Here is a 25,517-nt window from a genome sequence, read left to right as displayed (position 1 = left end):
AAGCCGATTCCTTGGTGTGTCTGCTCCTTGACATTAAGGACTGTAGGAGACATCAGGGCTCAGATACTCCTACGACATCCCCGGACACCCTGTGAAAGCAGCCTGTTGTTGGGAGGGAAAGGGCAGCCGCTGCCTTGAGCAACCCGACGACCACGTCAACTCTTACTCCAGACTGTGGTTCAAAAGGTGGCTGCCTGAAAAACCAAGGTCCTCTCCTTGTGGAAAAAGCTGCCACTGTTCTGCTCTTTCTTGAGATTCCTATCTTGATTCAATATCACCGTCTGTCCTTTTGACAGCATCATTTCTTCATTTCACGTTTTAGCAATGCTTTCACTGAAGAGACCCTGCCCCCTCTGTCAAATAGTCACAGCTCGTATATTTGTCCGCTCGGCTGCTCAAAGCTGTTTGTCTGCACTCCAATATAATAACTATCTGCACTCAAATATACTGTCGCTGCACATATGTCCTGTGCTGCAGTTTGAGTGAGTGCGAGGGGCGGGACCATGAGTGTGAGGAGATGGACACGAACTGAGGTGCGGACAAGCGGTTTCGAGCTCAGAAAACCTGCACGCAACCAGGGACTCAGAGAACGAGCGAGAGAGAAAGAGAGAGAGTAGGCTAGGGTAGTGGAAATAAAATGACTAAATAAGACTTGATAGGAAAGCAGCTCCTTAGTTATCCAAGTGCTTTAGATAACAACGAAGAGTTGCTAGTATTTTTTAAGTTGATGTATTTTTAATCATGAAAGAAGACGTGTAAAAGTCATGCTTCATATTCCATAAATTTATTTTGGGTTAAAACTTAAAATGGTTTACATGCTATCATGTTCAATAGGAACTTTCCTCAAACTGTCCATTGCTGCAGCTCCTCTTTTCAGCCTCTGTCTGAAACACTTGGTTTTAGCTCCTGCCTCATTAAGGCCTCCCTCCCGATAAAGCCCAGTCTGCTCTGATTGGTCAACAACTTCCAGCGTGAAGGAAATGTCAGCATCTGCTCTCGCTTTACCTGGCTGTGTTAGGCGGGGTGCCAGACTAGCTGCTAGGCATACATTATTCAATGTGCTACTGACAAGGTGTTTTAGGACAGAATGAAAAAAATCCTACACAACAGATTAGAGGAAAGGGAATAACTGAACAGCACAATATGTCTTCTGTAAAGGGAGGGTCAGTGGTACTGAAGAAACCAGCAAGAATATACAACTTCCGACCTCCCTCCAAATCAACACCATGAAAACATCTGACTACAGCCTGACTGAGGCTATGGAAGTTCGGATTCTACCAAAGATGATGTAATACTGTCTAGAGTTGAAGAAGACTCTGACAAGGAAGACAGATACGTTGACAGGCAGGTCGTCCAATCAGTCTTTTCACCTGGAACCAATAGAATGATAGGATGAGCTCTTTACAACTCTTGGGTTTCCACTGTTTTCAGAGCTTTTCATTTATTCATTGCTATGGGGATGTAAAGAGGATTTCAAGGGATCCAACAAAAAATTCTCAAAGAGCAGGCCTTTAACTCCTGTATTCCTCTGTGGTTAGAGTCGGAGGAACCAACAGTGAAAACAGCTTCAAGTTCATGTTGATATTACAACACTTCCTCAACGAGCAGTCCGACTTCATTCCTTCAAAGCCAAACATATAAATCTTACACTGAATTCTGAGTCAGAGGATGCTGGAGAGGATAACAGATCTGATCAAAGTCACAGATGCTGTATCTTCTCTGAAGATACCATGAAAAACTACCTGACTGAATCTTGTGTGGCTCTGAAAAGATCCTGCAACCCATCCTCTGGTAACGTCAGGCTTTCATCCAGGAACGTGACTCCCCCATCCCATTCAGAGATCCAGTTCCCTACAGTGCTAATGTTATATATGCTTTTGTGAACATGACTGAACCCTTTTCAAGCATCAAAACTATTCAGCCACATGACAAAAGATGTATTTTCATTAGAGATAGCTGGAATCTTCTAAAACGTTTATAATTTACCAGTTTTAGGATCAAATTATCTCTCAACACAATGGTGAATACTAGGTATTTATATATACATTTTATAATAAGTCAAATATGAGCCTCAGTGTAGACAAAGCAAAAACACAGGGAGATGTGAAAGACGAAAATATGCCCTTAGACTTTAAACAATAACAGTACTGTTCTCAAATTCCATCAGTCATTTTATCTGAAATCCAAAATGTGAATATTGAACCTTAAACTTTGGCGCCTTGGTTGGTTCAATAAGGGACGAACCCGAGTTCCAGAACAGTCACGCATCACACTCATGTACAAACCACCAGGATTTCCCTCCTGTGCAACACTGGCTATATATATATACACACATCCATTTACCTTTTCATGTGTGTAGTCATTCATTTTTCTTACACAAGCTAAGGCATCCATTCCTTTAGTTTCATGCCTCCGTTGGGGGAGAAAAGCACTGAAGCTTGACTTCATCTCGACGGTGCTTGAGCCTTGACCACTGGGTATGGAACCGCTCCTGACCAAGCTGTTCTTACAGCTCATGCTGCTTTGTGGCTCTGAATGAAGGGCCTCCGGGCATCAAGATGAATCCCAAGCCGAGCAGGCAGCCTGCTCTCCATCCTTGTTTCCTTTTCTAATGGACTGCAGGGTCGGTGAAAGGCGGCCTGGGGCTCGTCAGTTGGGTCGAGGATTTTCTTGGTTGCGTGCACTCGGGTTGTCTCCCTGCTCATGATAATGTTTAGCCTTAAGAATACAGGGGCTAGAGGGGTTGGAACTTTTGGAATCTTTTGTGCTACAACACAAACACACATATATGCATACGCACTCTTTAACCTGGCCTTTTCCCTGGACAGAGGGCAGGAAGAGGATCTGTTTCCTGAGTGAGAGACCAAGCTGAAAACTTATTTTATCTCTCCGGTGTTTGGAAGAACAATAAAATGCAGCCTGGACATGTTCCAGACCCAATTTGTGACCCAGTTTCAGGATTTGCTTTTCAGGATTGTTATTCAACACCATATCTCAGCGTCTGGCCTGTGACCTGATGCGTCTCTCGATGAAGACGTGCTCGTGTCTCACTGAAAGCACGGACAGGAAACAGCCTCTCCTGGGGAACTGAACAAACAGAAGTCTAAAGACGCAGCATAAATAACCAACCTCTTCGCGGAAAAACAGGGTATCCCTCTGATCTCCTAAGCAGAGTTATTGTCCAATGCTGCGGAGCCACACACAGATTATTTAAGGGACGTCAAACCCAGGGACACCCATGTGTATCAAATCCTTCCTCTTGTCATTAAGCGAGGAGTGAGACAAGGAGTGTATCAAATCCCTCCCCAAGTCATTAAGTCAGAAATAAAACATGGTGGAAAGACTTTTTCTCATTTGGGCTTCAGGGCTTACTCAAGGTGAACAGATTAAATGTGTTTATCACAGATTTGAATGTCTGTAGTAATAACAGCTTCCAACTAAACTTTCTCCTTCTACAGCTTCAGATCTTTTCTTGACGCTCAGTTGAGTTCTGGTGTTGATTAATGGGATGTTTACCAGTAGAATCACTGTCAGGCGATATCTGTCGGCTAGTCTTAACTGAACTGGTTAATGGAGTTTTCAGACAGATTATTTTATGTATTAAATATTTGAATCTCTGAACTTAATATGATAAAGCAGGATTAGGCAATTTCAGTGTTATAAAAGGTGTAAGAACAGTGTCACAGTGCTTTATAACACACCATCCAAAGATGGATGAGATGACGGCTCTTCAAGTGCCAAGGCGTCTCAATCAGCCCTGGTGGTTGGCTGCAGTATAGGTTATATACCCACCTCCATGTTAACAAATTAAAGTAAACGTTAAATAATGTTTCTGCTATATAGGTACTTATCACACTGATCAAGTGTTTATTTTTCCAGTAAGTTTGGTTTTAATTAGTTATTTGATGGTTGAAAAATGTAAAAACCTCATGATTGACAGTGGCCAGTCGAAAACATGCATCGTGGGACTGTGATAGCATGGCTCCTCCCCCTGATGATCAATGCACACAAATGACGTCATCACGGTTAGATGGCAGCTTTCTCATCTGGGATAATTTGGCTTCAAAACAGTGCAGTCTACACACACACACACACACACACACACACACACACACACACACACACACACACACACACACAACGCACTCTATGATCTGAAAATTCATTCAGGACCACGGGACATTATTTCCCAGCAAAGGATGCACTGAGGTTTACTGTAGCCTTTGTACCTTCCTTGTTACCCTCCTGGCTGCAAGGCCACGATATACTGTCATTCATTAGTTTCAAAGACGAGCCTTGGAATTGGGCTCGTCTCTGTCCAGCGTCTTTTAACCGCTTCCTTCAAAAGGGGATTTTTCTTTTCCTTTTTTTGGGGGAAGGAGCTTTCCTCTTTTGAATTACCTTCTCAGAAGCTCCAATTATTTTCCAGCTTAGAGCAGTAATTAATAAGGTGGACTCGCCCCTCCATGTTCCTAATTAATGAGGAGGCATCCAGTAACACTGGAGAGCTGGAAGAATGGCTCGTCCCTTCCCTCAGGACGGAGAAGAGTCAGATGCAAATGCGCAGTAGTTAAAGGTTTGAAGTTCTTCTTCGGGTGAGTCTGTGTTAAAGTCTGAAATCCTTCCATCCTGCTCAGTAGAGTTCCCTTATTGTACATGAAGGGTTAAACGCATATCAATTGTTAAGTTGATGCTTTAAAAAAACACTGCATATCTATAGTGTGGTAGTAAGTGTTTTACATACTACCACTTGTTTTCTAATCAACAATTTTGTCTATATAATTGATATGATGCATTATAAGATGATCATTAACTAAAATGTAGAAACATGAAAACAGCAATTCCCTCTTTATTTCCCTTCTGGTAACATTCAGTTCTCCCAATGGACAGAGTAAAAGCTAATATATGATGTTTTAACATGTATTGTTTAATTAGCTGTTTCAACATTCATAATTTAATGTCACATATTTATTTTGAACACACATTTTGGGCTTTTACACTGTGATTAATAAATTATAATCTGCCTCATGCTTTCCTATCGGTCGGCCATTCTTCCAGAAAACAAGGATGTGGCTCTGGTACAGTTCACTGTAGAGGATGTGGATGTGTTTGTCTGAGCCAATCACAATAAAATACGTCCATGCATTAAGTTGGAATCAGATGACAGACGTCATAGAGCTAGACTCCCTAGAAACGTCTGATGCAGTTCTTTTCAACAAAAACATCACCTACTTCTTCTCCCTCATTCAAACACCATGAATATGCAAATGTATAATGTCTCCTGCTCTTCAGTGTCGGTGTACATGAACACTGGAGGCTTCAAGTTTCCACCACACACTTATTTAAGTTTATGCCCGATTGGCTCCAAACTACCTCGGATGTACACCAATCAGCTCAGGTTTAAGGTGAGCGCAGTGAAACTTTCAGCAGATAAATGCTAAAACAGTCTCCACGTGTCACACTGCACATACATTATTCTGCAGTGAGGCTCCAAGTATAGGAACGAGAAGCAAAACATATTTGGGAGCAGAGAGGAAATTAAACGTACAAATCTGAAGAAGACAAATGAATCGTGGTTTCGGACTCGGTTGCTTTCTTTAAAAAAAAAAAAAACTTCTTGTGCCTGATATGGCTCGTCCCCTCTCGACTCTGAGCCGTTTTCCAGATGGACCACTGGGTCTCGTCGGGACTCCAGCTGGTAGATTTATTTCTCATCCTTCCTCCATTTACCACAAAGTACACAGCTAAATGAAACCTACTGTAAGCAGCTGTTTCTCTCTGAGGGACGTCGACCTTATCCAAAGAGCCCAGGGGTCCTGTAGAGAGATAGAGATGATTATTGAGGTTTGGTTTAGCACCATACTGATTACTAGTTATGCAAATCTGTCTGTTTGTTTGTCTGTGGAAGAGATATTTCCCAAAGAGGTCAACTTTCCAGCTTCACACTTGGCATGTTTATTGTAAATTGTCCGAAAAAGACATTTATAGGTGCTTATCTCCATAGTGGCAACAACATTCATAGAATCACTGTGTTCCTAGCAAGTGCAAGTTGACAAAGTAAAATTGTTTAGTTGCTGCTGTGCTTTACACCAAGCGGAATTACAGAGCTTGCTTAACAGACCTCTGATATCGCCCAAATGCATTGTATGAAAAAACTACTGCAGTTCAGTTATTCAATCAAACTTATTTATAAACCACAGTAGTGAAGCAAATTCTATTTAATTTTATGAAAAACATTGACTATGAAATCTTTATTTCAGATAAACCAGGTGAGTTGAATGCAAAGCTTTGTAACTTCACTCTGTTTATAAAATGCTCTGCACAAAAACAATAAATAGGGACGTTATATTGCAGAACTGAGGAGGAATCACAAATAGATGAATCATTCTGAAGCAGCTCTGGAGCATTAACACAGGACATGCAAACAGACGCAGGTTTAGAACGGCTACTGAACTGCTGTCATTTAGAATGAAAACTATGCAGTTAAATTACCAAAGTTAAATTATTCTCTTGATGCCGGGGGTATGGTGCCTTGCTCACTGGCACACGGATGATAGGTGACTAAGGAATAGGCTCTTGCCTCCACAGCTGGCATGCAAACCTCCCTCTTCAAACTGGAGGCTGCGTCCGACCTGTCAGAGACGATGTGAGAGTCACCGGGTGCTGCTGTGCACGTCGGCGCTCGGGATTTTAGAAACACAAGGACTATTTTTGTGTCTGGGAAGACATGACAGCAAACAGAGAGACGACTACACAGCCCTCGCCCCGTTGTTTTCCATCGGTTGGATGAGTCTTGCATTTTTATGAACCTGGTGTGTGAGACTTTCTTGTGTTTTAAAGTTACAGCCCCAAGGCTGAACAACAACCACTTTCATTTTACACAAGTTCCTTTGTGTGTTGGGAACAGGGGTCATTCCGAGGGCAGACTGCCTTGTGGGTTTCATTTTAATAACTTTAGTAGAGCATAATGTGATATGCAAGAACACAACTGGAATAAAGAAAACCATATATTAATTTGACCTTTTATTTTCATCTCTTTATCCCTCTAGTGAATGTGCTACAATCTTTTCCATAAGTAAGTAGGAGTGTGCGCTCGATGTTTGTCTCCTCCTTACTCCAACACTTTATCAGACTTGAGCTCTTTTCAGAAATGAACTCTGGAAAATGTCCTGAGCAGCTGACTGGGACATTTTCGATTTCACCCACAATCTGTAAAATTTAAGGAAAATGATGGAGTTCAGTGTTTGTCTGAAAGCAGCTTCACATGTTGTATTTACATTGGATCTAAACAGCACACAAAGTTAATGGCATTACATTTAGCTTGGAATCACGATCCCTGAGTTTACTTACAACACTACTGAGAATATAAATCCATGAAAGTTGGATGTGAGCCGTCATTATAGTTGCTGTTCACTCATGAAATGCCTCAAGCAATAACACATTAGCAATGTTAGTGAGCCCCTGTTGCCATCTTTTGGTTAGTGGCAGAAACATTAATCTCTATAAATTGTTATGAATATTCCCTTGTACACTTACATGATTAGTTTTCCTTATAAATAATAAAACTTTCATCCTGCAAACAGCATTTTCTCATGTGCTTCCTCCTGTTCACCCGGTTTTTTTAATTAAAAAGAAAATTTGATTGTGCATTGGATTCTTCACTGTGAATTTACGGTGCAATGATTTGAATATGATTAGAAAATACAAATGATGACCTCGCAACAAGATTTTCTGGAACTGGAGTTCGTCTCAGAATCTGTCAGCTTTCATCTTTCCCTGGAATTATGTCTTTCTCTGTTTTCCTCTCGCTGCGAGTCTCTCCCTTTCTCCGGTTTAAGCAAACACTGTCCATTAATCACTGTGAAATCTCATTTTCTCAAGGCTCGGCGGTGCCAGAGTGAATAAACAAATGCAGCCAAAAGTTTCTGACCTCTGCGACTGCTGACCATAAAGATAATCGGTCCGGCTTTGCAGCGTCGGCTCCCATCTTCCCTCCTGACAGATGGACAAATAGATCCGCCGGATTTACGGTGTGAATTAATGTCCGAGCGGACTGCGTGTGACCGTTCTCACAGTAACCTGACGGTGACCAGCACTCCCTGCGTGTGGGAGGTCACTGACTGAGCGAGGAAGCCACGTGTGGTCATCAGCCAGACGGTCAGAGTTGGGCTGAGAGGAGCCCGTCTCATTTTGCTGATTTAGGATTTTTTTTTCCCTCTATCCACTTCTTTTGTCTTCCACATGTTCACGCAGAGCAGCGTCCTTGTAAAAGATAAATGCTGGATGGAAAGTAGGAGAAAAAAACCTGTATCCGCTGCAGTGGCACAACACAACACAAAGCAGCAGCAGCAGTTTCCCCTTCTTGCCCTAAAACATAGCCTCTCTGCTGATGAACGTCTTTAAACATGGTGAAAACTTCTTTATGTTTTTTGTGGTCGTGGTTTTTGTTTCATTTGAAACTTCCCAAGACTCAAAGGGAAACCCGTGTAGGGCTTCGGGTTCAGATGCCTCTTTCATCGCTAAATTTAGCCTTGTGATAAAAAAGTGGTGAAGAGAAAGTCAGGGACGTGGAGCGTGCACCGAGTCGTCCCCGGGTCTCCGTGTCACGCAGAAAGCAGATGCTTCTTGTTTCCTGTACCACTCGTCATTAAGGTGATGACTCTGAGGCCCCTCGCCGCTGAGAGACGGACACACAGGGAGTAGACGGAGACGGAGGGAGGATGTGTGATGACTGGATCGGACTGTTTTTGCTTTGTCAGATGAGGTGTGAGGGCAGTCGGCCTTCTCTTCTGTCTACCTACCTGCCCTCCCCCCCCCCCCCCCCCCCCACACACACACACACACCTGCCTCAATTATTTCCTCGCCGTCAGCACCTCCCCACTGAGATGTGGGACACGACAGGGTCTCCATTGGTTGGCCCTCGTACTCCTCTTCACTCACACTCACCTAATCCCTCCAGCTCCGGGGACCGGGCTCGAGCTGCCAACAACAATAGGAGCTGCCAGGGTTTGATAAAGAGGCTGTGGACTGCTTCGGGGGTGCAGGGACCCCGTGGACTCGAGGCTCGGGCCCATGACACAGTTTCCTTCAGACCATCAGCAGAGTTTGATTTCCGAGAACACGGGGTCACGGTCAGGTTGTGAACCCACTCAGGGTTAAGCAGGAAACTGCAGTTGTTGACACACGAGCTAGAAAAAGCTCTTGGTTTGTCCTTCTTGAAAACAACAAGGCCGTCACCAAACAGACATAACATTAAAACGGGTATCTGGTTTTAATGCAGTGGCTGATTGATGTTTATTTGTGTAGGCAGGAGTAGATCCAGTTGTCTGATGCATAGGAACACGCTGTTGAGGAAACGGCCGGTGCAACTTTTCTGGAGGTTTTTAGTTAGAATAAGTTAAAGGGAGAGTTCATCATCGTGGGAAGTGAATTGATTCTCTTCTGCGAGAGAAGTTACACGAGAAGATCGATAACACACATATGTTAGTTCGATATGAAGCCGGAGACAGTATTCTGGAGACTGTGAGGTTTCAAGGCAAACCCCGGAGACACCAGGAAGTCGCTACATTCGACGAAAGATGAAGAATACACCACGAAACGATTAAAACAAATTAGGTATCCAATATAATTAATCGAATTAAATATAAAACGTTTTAATTGTTGTTGTGACTGACCAGAGCTAGGCTAGCTGTTTCTCCCCCGTTTCTGGTCTTTCTGCCAAGACAAGCTAATCAGGGGGCTAATCTATGGCTTCATTACCGACTCATTTACGATGCCTTCACATACGAAAAGAGACGCGTCTGTTCCAAGTGTTGTTAGCGTTCTTTTACGTTGGCATGGTTGTTAAGCAATAAATCCACTAGAGGGCAGTGCAGAGTTTAGAGTTTCTGTCATCTGCAAACGTCAGTGGTCTCTGAGGAATCGCATATTGTGGACGCTGAAATGTCTTCCCTCGTGTCTTATGGTAGTTTTGCTAAATGTTGGCTGAACTTCTACCTGTGATTTCTGTTGTGTCTGTTCCGTATCCCTGAGCTTTAAGAAGACGTGCACAAATAAGGACAAAATGAATACAGAGTATGGACAGAATGGCTCCGTCTGTTTCTGACGATCGAGCACATTACATGAAATATCAAACTTCTTTCCTTAACATTATTACAAACGACTGAAGGTGGAATAATTAGCTGTTTCCTTGTTCTTCTAAACCTGAAATGAGCCTTTGAATAAGTAGGTAAATAAATGATTCAGAAGTTTCCCAGAGGAGCAGTGTAGACTTCTGAAACCAGGCCTTCATGTCGGAAAATAAAAAAACAGGAAAGATAAAATATAAATATGTTTTGGTGGTGAATGACTCATGACTCCAGAATTTCTATAAACCTGCTTGTTACCCTGGTCTGGCAATTGATTTTGTTCAAAATGCCAATGGAAGTAAACAAACGGACTCGTTCTGTTGAGTGGATGCAAATCAAACACGCTCGCTTTTTATATTTATGCTCGGCGGGGCATCGATGCATTAAAAATGATCGAGCCCCGGCTCGGCGCTCCATCTGCACACGCTGATGTCTGATGGGCTGCTTACAAACTGTCTCCCGGGCGAAAGCCAATAACGTTCCACTTCTTGGGCGCGTCAGCTGATCAAGAAGAAGCCCCGAGTCCTTAAAGGGATCAGTGGCACATGGATGATAGATGAGCCGTTGGTACGCTATTGGTAAAGCAATCACCAACTCTAGAAATGGAAGGGAGATCACGTTGAGCAGCTGATTTAAGGAAGCGTGACATAGCAGAGTCTTTTGTCAGCTTGGCAGCAGAGATCTAATGTTGTCTGCCGGAGGTTCGTGAACTCTGCGAGGGCTTGGGAATAGATTGTTTTATAAATTGGACATCGGACATCTTGTCCTGTAGTGCGGACCACACCTGCTGCAAGCGCATGAGGATTCCGACCTCGCACGTTACACTTAGGATTCATCTGTCCGTAAATAATTCAGCTGTTTCTGTTCTGCCTCCTCCAGGTCTGATCTATCAGCCTCCTCCTGTCAATCATCCCCTGAAAGAACACAGGGTCAGGGTGCAAAACCGAACCCCCCCCTAATACATCAAAATCAGACTTTTACTAGAAAGAGGGAGGACATCTCGCTCCCTGACACCACCGGAGGGGTGAGACACATGAAGGGAGGCAGAGTAAATCTGTATTCAGTCCTTAATTGTTTGATTTCCCCAAGGGCAAGCAAGGCGGGGGGGGTAGGGCACACAAGTACAGACAGGTTTAATTAATTGAAATACTGCTTGTGGGTGTGTGTGGGTGTGTGGGGGGGGTTTGGGTTTACCTCGTGAAAAGAATGATCGCTCCCGATTGTTTGAAGTCCCCCAGTCGCTCATTAGTCCAAGCACAAGGCTGCAGTGGATATAGATGCGTGAGCATTGTGCCTTGAGCGAGTTCTCTGCGATGCATTTGAATTAATGGGAGCTGCTGCATCAGTATGACCTGTCCACCATGTCCTCAACACACACAGTGATCTAAACGATAAAGACGCAGGAAACTGTCAGAAGGTGTGATGCAATTTAAGTGTTTGGAGGCTGCATGTAAATCCTATTGGAATGCATTCACACGGGGAAATATCGACTGAATTATTTTAACCAAAATTCCTAAAAAAGACATTAGGATATGCATTTGCAAATGTCTTTATCTCAATACAATGGAAGCAAATCATATTTTGCTTGTGATGTCCACAGAGTTGTAAATAATCCACTTTAACGCATAACAAAATTTAAGAGCAGTGTCTCTATTGCTCTGTGACGCCCAGGGCTGCCTGTCAACAGATATTATGATTTTACTGCTACAATTTTTATGGTGGAAAACATCCATCCTTCCGTCCACAGCCATCCATTGTCCTTCAACACCCTGGGTTGGCAGTGTATCAACACGCGAGCAAATGTTGTGTTGTTCATGGTCACAGGAGAACATGCAAACTTCACACAGAGAGACCCCGGCCAAGCTGGGATTCGAACCGGGAACCTTCTTGCGGGTGTTGTTCCATTGGAGCGACCAAAATCTCTTTCTCAGTTTGCAATAAACATCAGTAAAGCACGAAGAGTTCTGTAATGACTTTTTGATTTTCCTCTGCATAATGTTCTCAGCGTTTACTAAGTAGTTGAGGGTGTTGTGGTTTGCAGATAAAAGTGTGTGTGTGTGTGCGTGTGCGTGTGTGTGTGTGTGCTAGCATCGCAAACACAATCTGCGTTGTGGACACAGCACCTGCAGTGATGCCTGCATGTGTAAGACTTGCTAACAACAATGCACATAAATCATGCTGTGCCATACCAGCACATGCATTCGGTCCTGCACACAAGCAGGGACGTAAACCCACTCTCTCACACACACACACACACACACACACACACACACACACACACACACACACCCCAGCGGAGCTCGTCCTGAGGGAGATGAAGAGGCAGAGCCGAGGCACAGTTCCTGCCACAAAGGAGCAGAAGCCCCGGGGGAAGATAGGAGAAGAAAGCAGGATGAAGCATCGCCCCTCCAGTGATCCGCAGCCACAAAGGCGATTTGAGAGACTGACTTTGGCACCAGAGTATAATTAGTTTCAGATAAAGATGTCAGTGGCCCATGACACTTTAAAGAAGATGAAAAAGAAAAGCAAAAAAACACCCACCTGGAACCAACCAGCCCGAATTTATATTTATATTAGCTTTCTACACATTTCAATTTGATATAATCACTTTTTTAATTGCATGCAGGAGAAATATTTAAGCCTCATATTCTACTTGACCCTTAGCGGAGCATTGAGAGTTCGAACTGTGGGGATCTTTGGTCTGTCACATGTGATTACTTCTCCCTCACCCTTGGGGATCGGTGATATCACGGGCAATGAAAAGGAAAATGACTATTAATGTCTTTTATATGAGAAATAAGAGAGGCCCTGCCCAGCCGTAGCCCCCGAGCGAGCGCAAGTTTATGACTTGCAGGTTGATCCTTGTCATGGACACCATATTTACCCCCCCACCCCCATTTGGCGTGTGCACACATGCCTTGGGGCGACAGACGCTGCTCTGGTGTAAGCAAAACACACGAGAACCAGATGTGAAATGATGTCACATGTCGACAAGTGACAACAGGATAAAAAGGGCAGAGCGAGGGATCGGACAGTTGTGTGTGAAACAGCTGAGTTCATGTGAGTCGGTCGTTGCAGTTGTGCTTCCGTGACTCTTCCCTGTGTGAGGAGATCAAGTCATACATATCCATCCATTATCTATACTGCTTATGCTTTGAGTATCGTGTGGGGGGGGAGCTGCAGCCGATCCCAGGTGACATTGAGCCGGAGGCGGACAGAACCTGACAAGATAGTGAGCAGAGCGCAGGACCAGCATACAGAGACAAACAACCATTCACACTCACATTCAGATCTATGGTGAATTAATCCTGCATCCACAGAACCATGTTTTCATCTGAAAAGGTTTAAACATTACTCTGGAGAGGTTTTCAAATGCTGCTGGCCCCCGTTTTAGCTTGAAAACTCCAGGGCAGCGTTTAAGTCTTGACAAGCAGCTAGATGTTCAAAATGAAGAATTAGACACTCACAACCTCTTGTTCCTATCCAATGTGCAGAGTGCAACATGGATAATCAATTAAAAGTGCTGCTGATCCTGCTGCTTTACTTACAGCTGTTGTACACATACATTCTATATTTTACAATAATAAAACTACTTACATGCGTCGGAGACTAGCATTTATTGGTTCAATATGCCAATATGCAATGCATATGTCAAGCGAGACGCACCGGTGTCGTGATATCAGTTTTCAGGCATGTGGTGGTTAAAGATTCAAACTTAAATGGAGCCAAAGCGCTGGTGTTCTCATAGATTGTTTCAGTTTGAAAAGGCCATTTGCAAACAAACCTTAGTTTAGGGCGATTACCTTAGTTTTCAATGATCCTAACCACAATCTGCATGTCTTTGGACGAAGGGAGAATGCCGGCAAAATCCCTGACAAACCCGGGGGGGGGGGGGTCATGTTCCCTCCTCACAGAAAGACCCAAACTAGGATTCTAACCCCGGATCTTCTTGCCACCCCATGTGCCATCCTAAATAAACATGGTTTTCATTTTAGGGGATTTTATTCCATGCAGTTACAGCGGGCGCTCCCATTACACAGTGAGGCAGCAGCATGTGGGACAGCTGATAGAAAACAAGTCCTCATACCTAAATTATGCATGTGACCGCTCCAAAAAACAAGTCAGAAGCGTTTCCTGTTCTCTCCCCCTGCCACGGTCAACATCTCATTAAAGGCTGATGCAACCGAGGCTGCTTGAGATCGCAGTGGTATGACAGGTCCTCAACCTGTGAGGGTCAGTTTGCTTGATGGTCTTTCTGAGCAGTTGAATAAACAAGCAGTGGTGTCTGTTTTTCTTCCTGGTGACGACACACCTCCCCTTAGTGGGTCCCCGGCAGAATGAATCCTGGTGATCTGTTTCCTCTCTGGGCTTTGTCTATTTCTTGGTCCACTGATCGCACTGTCATCGTTCCAGATTTACAAACCTTTTTATCTGCATAGTTTCAGTTATGATCATGACTCAAATATAAGGATGGCTGGCTTCTTACTGTGTATATGATCCAATATATCTATTTCAAAACACAGTCATTACACTTGAAGAAATTAAAACATAAATCATTTTCTTGGCATCTTTCTCTTTATTCGGCACGAGATATGTTGGGAACTTTTTCTGTGTGCAGAAACCAGCTCCCCATGACATGTAGGCCTCCTCTTTACTCTCTATGCATTCAATTCAAACCTGGGACAAGGCAAACACAAATGGAATGTTACTCAGTCTGCAATTTTCTGTCCGAACCTGAGTCTGATGATTTCCCCAATTACACACATACAGCTTCAAAAATAAAGGAGATAGACAACTGACGTGACCGAACCCGACCCCAACCTGAATATCATTTCAAATGTTTTTATCTGAAACCAGTCTGACCGGATTGTGTGTCCGCCCGACAATGCTATAGGTGTTTCTCTAGCAACAGATAAGTGGCAATACTCTGTTGCCACAAGACATGAATGAAGCCTTGTTATTGATTCTTTGATTTTACATCAGTTGCCTCAGTATTACAGACTTCAGTGTTTCACTTAGTTTAAAACGAGAAAGCTGTACCGATAACCTACCGAACTGTGACCCCCAACCTGAGGAATGCACCATACCATAATTTGTCTGTGTACTGTCACACACCCACAGTAGAGTCCACGTCTTTGTCTTCATACTCTATCCGAGAACATTGTTGGGACTTTGCCCTAATTCCAATTATCGGGTTGGTATTCATCATCTCGTCTCAGTAATTGGGATCCTGTGGAGTCGTCCATCACGCAGACGCTGCACGGAGATGACACTTTATTGATTTCACGGGGCACGCCCCCCCGGCTCGACCACATCAATCTGCAGGTGACAGTCGCCCCCAATTATCATGTGCCACCACTGCTAATGACTGTTTGACCATCGCGCCGACCGACTCACCAGCCGCGGGGATGTCACGCGAGTGTGAAGGAACGTAACGAGTCTGTTATGAAGAGATGAGACATCTCACATCGCAGCAACCAGTCCGACCCCACCTGCTTTTCCACTTTGCTTTCTTGGCTCCTCCCCTTTTCCGTTGGTCACCTCTGCTGCTCCCTGGACTGACCTCAGAGTCAGGGAGCTCCATGCTAGAGAGCGCTGCTTTACATTCAATCTCCCCAAACATGAAGTCAAAACCATCTGCCCTCACTTTCGCTGCTCTCTTTTCCACTTCCTCCCTCCCATCTTGAGCTGAAATCATTGGCCGGCACGCCGTTTCATGACATGCCTCATGAAGACTGGGAGTCGCACTGAGCTCGGGGTAAGCAGGGGGAATTCTGCTCCCCTGCTCCACTTGGCACTGACCTGCGACGCTGCCTGATGTCAGACAGATCACAGCCAGGACGACTGGCCCTCTTCCCTCGCTCCTGGAAGAAAAGGAAAGTTTCTAACACTCAGACTTTTCTTCTGGCTCGATGGCACTTTCGTGGCTTTTCATGCACATGATCCCCATTTCCCCCCCATTTTTGTTCCTTCTTTTAAGTGAAGCTGGGCTCACGCCACTTGCCACATTAAAGCAGAGGGACATTATGACTCCCACATTGCCCCGCGAGTCCCTCCATCGAAACATACCGTGAGGCGCTAATTGGCGCGCCTAGATTAGGTTTTACAAGAAACCTGTTTCTTTGATGATGATTTCATCTGCTCTAAATGTTTATAAATCTGCGTCTGTTCCAAGTAACTTTCCACGCCGGAGCAGTGGGGTTGGAGAAAAGAGGAGAAAACTACCTCAGCTCTCCAGAGGCCTAGTGCCTTGCTTCACATTTATCATAGTTAACTGCAGGATTTGTCCTGAAGTGGTTGATTAGGTTGTCTGAGTTTAATGAGACACATCGGAGCATGTGACTGGGAAATCACTGCACATTGATTCAGCTTGTATCCAGGCAATGGTATCGGAGGCCATAGCAGATCAATTAATAGTCAATACATGGACTACACAAAGAAAGGAGGCATGTTCTTGCAGCTTTTATACAATAGATAAAGATATGGATATATTTTGACCTCTGACTCTACTCTTGTGTAATTTTCACTCCATTGTTTTTGTCTGTGTATGTGTGTTATTAGCGATGAAGAAAATCAGGCATGTTTAGGGTACTAATATTTCTGTGTGTGTGCAATTGAGTGCAGATCCAAAATATAAATCTGTATCCAGGGAATTTAAATGTGGTTTCATAAGGGAGGTGTTTGTCCTTGTAGTTGTTTCTTTATTCAAAGCAGGGAACATTCTCCCTCCCAATTTACCTCCCAATAAAGCGTCTCCTCCTCTTCTTGGCCTGTAGTCACAAAATCAATTCAGTTGTTTTGTTGCTTCTCCAAGACTTGATCAAAAGTGTCCCGTGCGTGACTTTCAGCTGGGCTCTCAGAGTGTTTCTATTTTACATCATCACATTACAAGTTTTTAAGAGACAAAACCACATGTTCTGTCCTCGTAGTCGTGATCAATAAAGCACAAATCCACATTAGCATTTAAAAGCTGAAACATTCTTTCCCCGTCACTGATGTTTGACATTCAGTCAGGATCTTTCTTTTCTAGGTCATATGCAGCTTCAGCCCAGAAACGAGACCTCCCTGTTACTGTCGATCGATAAGCGTCCGACTCCAATTCATCAAACCTGCTGCAATTAATATAGCTCACACACGTCTCCCTACATAGTCTCTGCAAACAAGCACAACAAACACTAACAGTCACCTTAAAGAATGAACTAAAAATAAACAAGTTATACCAACTGATCATTTTAATTTGAAAATACCTTTTTTTTTTTTTTTTTTTAAAGATTATTTTTTGCAGTTTTTATGCTTTATTGATAGTTTTAGAGACAGAGTTGAAATGGGGCAGAGAGGGGAGTGACATGCAGAGAACGACCGCGGGCTGGAATCGAACCCGGGTCCGCTGCTGGCCGAGGCCCATGGGGGGGACGCCCTACCAACCGAGCTAAGGGCGCCCCCTGAAAATACCTTTTAAGTTGCTGAACAATCGTCTTTAGATAGGAAAAAAGATGAATCTTCCAAATTCAAAGTGGTCATACTGAGGCAGGAGTGTGTTGGAATTAATTGTCAGGACATGTGCAGTATTTCGGGATGTTAATCTTTTCCATTTAGACATGAGACGTGTTATTTACCTGATATAAAGAACCGAGCAGGACAGGCTGACGACGTCGATGCAACAGAAAGAAAACATGATAAGTTAATGCAGGAGGAACAGAAGTGACATTAAGCAGCCGGGTGTTCGGGATTAGCTTGAAGTGGCCCCATTGTCTTTTCTGTCTGCGTTGTCAAATCTAGTGACAAGCAAACACGACTCTTTCCCTCCACCTCGTATATTTTCTTTCAAAAAGGTTTTTTTTCCCACCCAGCATGGAGACAACATGACAAAATGTAAACATGACAAAATGTAATTATACGGGTATTGCTCCTGTCTAACTGACGCCGGGAAATTAACGAATATCTTTCTGTCACATTCGTGCAGCAGCAGCAGCAGCACAAACCTCGGTGATATTTACCTCCTGTTGTGTCACACTTGCAGTTATTGCGGCTGGTTGGTTGTCAGCCTCGGGGGGGGCAGGTGCTGTGGCATTAACACGCGGCGTCTTCTTGTTTACTCGCGGTGAGTCTCTCCCCCCCCCTTGATGCCAACCCCCTGTCAATCAGACGAAGCCCTGCTGGAGGCCTATGCATGTTAAATGGAGGGGGCATGACCCCTGTCCACATCCTTCTCCCATCCCTCATTAACTCCCCTCTGATTGACAACTCAGTGTTGCTTACATCGTTCATGGTGCTCAAGTAAAAGTGTTCCTGCATGTGTTGTGCAGGTTGCAGGTTTTATGTGCTGGTTTATCCGGCTCCAATTCCTTAAAAGGAAGACTTGGTCCACCACGTTCTAAATCTGTTTCATTGCAATCTGAACACCGGTTTATTTGCCTAATGCTTTTCCTCATTAAAGCACAAGTGTTTACCACAGCTGCCAATAAACCATTAACCTCGCAGCACATGAGTGGGAGAGTTACCAGCTGAAGATGCGAGAGCCAAGACCATCACGGCTTAGGATGAGGCACATACAGACGACTGCTGACCAAAGGATCGAAAACCTCCTGGCTGCTCATTTCGAGGATCCATTACAGCTTGATCTGTTATGTTTTGATCAGAAATTTTATTTGGGCCTTTTTACTGCTTCATAGTTACGAGAACATTTGAGAATACCTGCAAATAATTAGTTTGCTTCCTCCACTATTGCAAACAAAGCAAGAAACCAGGCAAACAAAACAAAAAGGCCAGTTGATCTCATTGCACCTTGTTGAGTTGGACAAAGGTTTGGTTTCTCTGGTTTAACTCGACTAGTGCAGTGGTGCCTGATCTTAACCTGCCTGTTTGGAATGGGCTGCTTCCTGGTTCTGTGGTGATGCTGGTTGCAGCTTTCTTTTCTTAAACTGTTAATGTGTGTCTCACTGTAAATGCAAAATTGTTTCATATCGAATGTGTCCAAAAACGCACCAAACTGGTGATGAGACGAACGGTTCCCGAGAAATGTGAGTCACAGACGGACAGAGATTTCTGGAATTATTAGAAGATAAGAGAGTCTCTGTTGCCCAGTTTATAGATGAACCAGTGTTGGGTTTTAAACAGAATCTCTTGTGTGATGTAATGTGAAAAAGATGTGAGACTTGATTGTCAAGCGTAATAGATCTGTGCTTGAATGTGGTTGACGCAGGGATCTGCTGCATTCAAGGATGCACTGACATTTGAGAGTGTCAAATTTAATGAGTACTAGAAACCAAGGGCCACCTCAATATTTTCAAAATGACGACATTAGCTCAAACTTTTGTGGAAATCCACTAAAGTTTGATCCGATACCTCGCCGTGAACTCGGTTTAGAGCTTGCAACAATGTGTGTCCTATCTAAACGTCCTTAAACAAGACAATAACCACCTCCCCACGTCGGTTCATCGAGATTTACAGGAAAACATATGGATCCCACATGGCTGTCTGCAACATGTGCTTCTATACCCACTCCCTCCCAGAGTGCTGCAGACAGGCAGCGAGGCAGATACACACACACTCACCACAATGGATTGTCTGTTGTGTGCAGATGTTGAGGGTGTGTGTGTGTGTGCGTGTGCGTGTGTGTGTTTGTGTGTGTGAGTGTGTGTGTGTGTGTGTGAATGTGTGTGTGTGTGTGTGTGTTTGAGTGTGAGTGTGTGTGTCTGCCGCAGCGCACAGACCTAATTAAGACTGAAGAAACACATCATTTTATTTGGCTCTTTCCCCTCTTTGGCCCGGCTTTGATCCGATGATTATTACCAGCTCTCTGGCTCTGCAGAGGAGTGCAGGGTGGGGTGGTGGTGGGGGGGGGCATTGTGTCTCATGCTGACAGCTCCCAAACAAAATACCCCCCCCCCTCCCCAGGTTGTTTCAGCTGACACTCCCAGCTGGGTTGTCAGCGATGAGGTCAGTAAGAGAATCCAGCTGCCTGCGGAGGATTGGTGCTCTGCTGTGGATCAGCCTCTCCTGGTGTCCTGCAGTGTGAGGCTGTACGTGCGCTCACAGTATGTGCAACACATGCACACGTAAAAAGGCTCAGACTCTCTCATCCTCACCTGCACAGTCATGAACACATATGACATATTCACGTATTTGCCATTGATTGATTGGTCCACCAGAGAAAGGACCTCAGTCTGTGTAGGTGTCAAGGAGGGCAGCAAAGAAATAGTTTTGCCCTTAACAGTTGTCCCCCAAATGTCTTGGCTATATACACAAGTACCTGCATCACACCTGCTTGTAGGCAGCTGCCCTCAAGTTCCCTGATCGAACCTGAGAGAGAATAAGGCGAGCCCAATCCAAACCTGACAGGCATTCGGTTCTTTATGTCCTAACCTGACCCAAGCTCAATGTTTTCCCCGATTACTGTTGTACAGCATGAAGAAATCAAGTAGACAGCCAAACCCAAACTCGGCCCGACTCATCAGGGGTCCCGATGGACTCATGTCTGGCCTCTACATTCAAGAAGACATATGTTTACGAATTGGTGTCAGTGCTCACAAACAGCATGTTGGATTAAGCTGCGGGAAACTGGAGCCACTTTACTCAAACTGCTGCGGCACCGAATACATACGAGTTGTTATATAATGGCAAGCCAGGCTATATTAAAACTCTACATCATCTGTAATACTTTCAAATGAGGTTAAAGTTTTATGCTCAACCGATGCAGACTCCATTTACTGCAGCAATGTATCATGAGTTAACTCTGCAATATCCAATAGCATTTGTTACGACCCGTCTCTAGAGCCGTGACAATGATGATAGGATAGTAATAAGTTTAACAACATTTAAGAACAACAGAATAGAGATACACTAGGATGTGATCATCCATAATGTCCCTGGTGAGGGGATAGGATAAGAGCTTTATCAGATAACTTCAAGAATGTTCATGCACGGCTACTTACAATAATTGATATGTGATCAAAGCAGCTGGAACATGTGTTAACTTAGTCAATCTGATAAAAGGAAACAGATTCCTATTGCTGTGTGAAGTGACTCACTTGTACTCATTTACAACACATTGGGTGGAACCTGACTTCACTTTTAAATAATTGCATTTGTGTTGTTTTGCTAAAAGCTGCAGAGTCCAGTCTGGTCGAGAGAGACCCACTAAATCCAACAATCCTTCTGCAGGTACCAGGTGACTAATGAGAGAGTGGTGTGGTACACATTTGTACAAATTTGTACAACTGAGAGAGAACACCCCCCCCCCCCCCCCCAGCAGAGATGATTTATTGTGCTTTCTAGATATAAACTGTAAACGGATCACTTGCTAACCTCAGACGGTCACTTTACAGCGTTATCGATTCCCCTCTGTACCTCAAAGTGATTCCTTAACCATATTCCTGTCAGCATCATCTCCCCCCCCCCCGAGCAGCGTTTATGTCAGATCATGCCACACCGCTCATCGCTCGTTCTCGTCTGCGACACACGCGAGCTAATTAAGGTTCGACCGCATCGCGCGGAATGAGTTATGGATTGATATCCAACGCGTCTCCGCGGTGCATGCATGTGGCGTGAAAGTGGTGTAATAGAACATGTCACCGCAGCCTTTTTATCCATTTTCTTTCCTAATGCCCACAGCTGCTCGGTTCAATTCATGCTCTCCTCCGGGGTCGGGTTGAGTTTTTAAATCACTCTGTTTATCTTCCACGCAGGTTCCAGCAGCGGTGGAATATCCTAAGAAACCGTGATTGGTTTTTTTTCTCCTGGATAAAGCCCCTGAGGGTCTCTTCTGAGTGTTTGTTGTCTTTGTGTATCCTTTCCAGGGGCCTGTTCGCAAGTAACTACACAGAAACCCATTACCTGGAAGATGGCAGTGCGGTCACAGGCGCACACAACTTCACGGTATGCTTCAACAACTTTATTATTTTTATGCTTTTCCTCTTTTTTTTTTTAATCAAGGCTGACATGATAGATTTCTGATCTTGCAACTGTAATGTTTTCCTCTGACCCCCCCCCTCCACACACACTTTTGTGGAAACTCCTCTTCCTCCTCTGTGCTTCTATGAGGGTCAGCGAAGAGGTAAAGGATAATGTATGTTTCCGTTAGACCAACTTTTAAACCTCCTGGAATTGGGCAGCCCGGCGTATTAAGCAGCGGGTGCAGGTGAGTGAGCGCATTCTCGGTCTCTGAATATTTGATGAAATAAAAGGCGGACAGAGGTCAGAGAATAGACTCAGGTTTAGGGAACAGCGCGAGTGTTTTATAATGGATAAGCTTAAAAACTGGTTCAGTGTGCAGGTCTGCAAGAAAATATTGAATTAGTGAACATCTAAGTGCACTTCACAAGTCACACTGACTGTGAAATATTCAGCACCTGCCTACCAGTGCACTTTATAAGCATTATTATCCTGGGATAGAGCTTTCTATCTCAAATATTCTAATAGTAATCTAATAATAACTTTATTTGTACAGCACTTATCAAAACAAGGCTACAAAGCTCTTCACACAATAATACAGTAAAAATACATCTTTTAAGTTCATCAAATTACTTTATATTCACTAAAGTCGACTTCAACTCAAAGCAGATGTAGACAACTTACACAGCAACACACAAAGTTTTTCAACACATCTCCAATAGGGTGCTATGTCATCTTCTATCTTAGTTTTTGTGGTTTGTAAGTTAATTTTCTCAATAAACTACACTTGCTTGATTGTGTTTTTTTCCAACCACAAAGTTTTGGGTTTGGACTTTTTCTCATGACATGCATCACTATTTTATGACATTTAGTATTAGGGCCTTTTCAGGAAAAAAAACTTCTGAGATTTCAAGATTAATGTTGTCATATTAGGAGAATAACTGTTGTAATTTAAATGAGAAAAAGTCATATTTAAGAAGAAGACGGATGAAGAGAAGCCGTGATCCTTCTGGAACCAATCTCAACTTTTCTACAGAAATTACAAAATGTTTTTAAATACTACTCTGTAACCAACGACAACATTACAGTCAAACATTACCGAACATTTCCTCCTTCACTAAAGAGGCAGAGTCCATGTGAGTCTTTCCTTAAAGAACACCCAGTTTTTTTACACAGTGTTTTTCTGACACTAATGATAATGTAGAACTGATGAACCAAAAGAGGAAGTAATTCATTAATCGTTATCTTCTGATTCCCCCGAATTTATTCTCATACTATTTCCACTTTATTCTTGTAATCTCAGATGTTGTTTCCTTTAAGTGTTTCCTCTAAGAACCTACTCTGTTGTACTTTTGTGGTTCTAATGACTGCAAACAGTTATTTAATCTTTAAAAAGCTTTCTGACTTCAAATACAAAATGCTTTTGAAAGCTTCCTCAATAGAATTTCTGCAGAAACAGAAAGACTATCAGGACAATGCTTATGCAGTAAACTATAATTAATGACTTTGCTGAGGCTGGATCATGTGGAACCGTCTCCACGCCTGGCAGCCTCCACCTGCTCGCCTGATTTCAGGGATGCTATTATCCGCCGTTTGCAGAGCAATTAAACATCTCAATTTTTGTTCACATAACCAGAAAGCATTTGAAAATTGACAGCCTGTGAGGTCTGTGTACAAAGCCGTGCATCCTATTTATAGCAGAAATCAACAAAAGAGGAGATTAATGTTATTCAATAATGGCCAGCCCACGCAGTAGAAAGCAACATCTGGAGCTGGGTCCATCACTGGCTGCCTGGGCTCGGCCCCGCTCATCAGAACCGCTGCCAGTCCAGAACATGAAGACAATGGAGAAGCTGCAGCCGGGTCGGCTCAAGGTGCAGGCTGATACACGGAGAGTCCACGACTTAGATAGAGAATGCACATGGAATGAATTGATGCTCAGATGAGTGGATCAATATGGGGCTGCAGCTGTCGGGCGTTTTCCATACGGAGAGTATTCGCTTCTAAAGAAATGTTTGAGGATGAGGAAGGATTCCGAGAGAATTCCTTCATGTTGCTGGTTTTGTTTGCGTGTCATCCGAGTGTGTTGAAAAGGAAAGATTCAACATCATCTCCATCCAACTGGTCCAGGGCCTGTTGTAAACCTGCCCTCTTGAATCTTGAATCTTGTTGGAAATGGATGGTTCTTCTCGTGTTGATGCTCTGGAGATTCTTCAGAATTATTCTGTGTCATTAGTGAGACCTCCTCAAACAGTCCTACAATACACTGTCCCTTTTTATTGTTTGTGTGCTGAACGTTGTGTGCAGAGCAAGAGTCTATGTTACAGGGTTAGAAACGTAGCGTTCATCCTACCTGGTTTATCTACAATGAAGATTTTATAGCCAATGTTTTATTACTGTTCACGTGTGAGGTTCATATACAAGTTTAACTGATTTACTTTACTTCTGTTATTTTTTCATACATCACTCGTCAGAAGTGTGTTAAGCAAACAACACAACCTTCAGACCCAAGTTCTGTTAGTCAGCTTTGTATAAAGCATTTCAACACACAGAGATCAGCATGAGTTGGTGAAATAAAATAATGAAATCATGAAAATGATCTAGCGTTGCCAGATATAATTGCTGATGGGGCAGTTTTGCCAGTCGTCAGCCACTGTTAGGACTTATAAGGACACATCTTTGTTCTTGGACTAACTTTTAAGCCCCGCCCCCACTGACCACAAGGCCCTGATTGCTTGTTTATTAAAGTTTTCATAATATTGAATGAATCTAGCATCAAACACTGCACTTAACTGGGTCATTAACAACACACGTGCCAAGCGAGAAGCCAATAGGATGAACGTTCAGGAGAAATGCCCTCCATATATAAACAGAATTAGTAGGTAGATGACCTCCTAACGATTTTGTGTTGGCCACCACGGTGATTGAACCTCAAATAAATCCCGCACCGGAGGGATGGGTGAGATTAACAGTTTGACGGGTGTGTACAGAAAGATCACTTCCAGTAACCTGTATCCAGCAGCTCAGGGAAACTAACGGACCTCTTCCAGCCTCCCCTCATTCCTCTCTCATGACGGCAGCCGGCTCTTTACGGGAGGGTCTTCTTCTTTTTTCTTTCTGGAAACAACCCGATCTTAAGAGAATGATCTGCAGTTAATTGATTTGTCCTGCTCGCAGGGAGGAGACTGACATAGTGATCCGTTCAGTGTCCAGTTGTGTGTCAAAAGGCAAGGTACTGCTGGGAGTGAGTTCAGCATGAGTCAGCCCTCCCTCGGTTCCCTCTGTCTGTTTTACATCGTCACCCTTTCCACACTAAGTCTATAACACAATAAATGACCGCCATGTGCTGTAACCAAAGCCATCTACGGGGAATATGAGTCACCTGCATGGATATTAAAGAGTTAACTGGAAATAATGAATGCCCCGACAGCGCTCGGACCCGGGTATCCGCCCACATTAACCTCACGATTAGTTATTAATCTTCCTTATCATCATCT

At 43.8% G+C, this 25,517-nt stretch overlaps 1 protein-coding gene and 1 long non-coding RNA gene across 2 annotated transcripts in view; one reads left to right on the top strand and one right to left on the bottom strand.

Moving 5' to 3' along the window:
* The window catches only part of LOC128426766 (disintegrin and metalloproteinase domain-containing protein 12-like), a 78,094-nt gene that overhangs the window by 16,206 nt on the left and 36,371 nt on the right, over positions 1-25,517 (top strand). The window contains 1 exon segment of the mRNA XM_053413802.1: positions 21,927-22,005. Coding sequence (XP_053269777.1) covers positions 21,927-22,005 — 79 coding nt within the window.
* LOC128426767 (uncharacterized) lies at positions 7,011-8,064 on the bottom strand. The gene is made up of 2 exons (XR_008333285.1): positions 7,931-8,064; positions 7,011-7,209 (listed from the first exon to the last, which is right to left on the bottom strand). It is a non-coding gene; the product is annotated as an uncharacterized LOC128426767 (long non-coding RNA).

This window comes from Pleuronectes platessa, chromosome 21 (genome assembly GCF_947347685.1).
Source record: "Pleuronectes platessa chromosome 21, fPlePla1.1, whole genome shotgun sequence".
NCBI lineage: Eukaryota > Metazoa > Chordata > Actinopteri > Pleuronectiformes > Pleuronectidae > Pleuronectes > Pleuronectes platessa.
The sequence above is the reverse complement of the archived record's forward strand: the minus strand, read 5'-3'. Positions and strand labels throughout refer to the sequence as shown.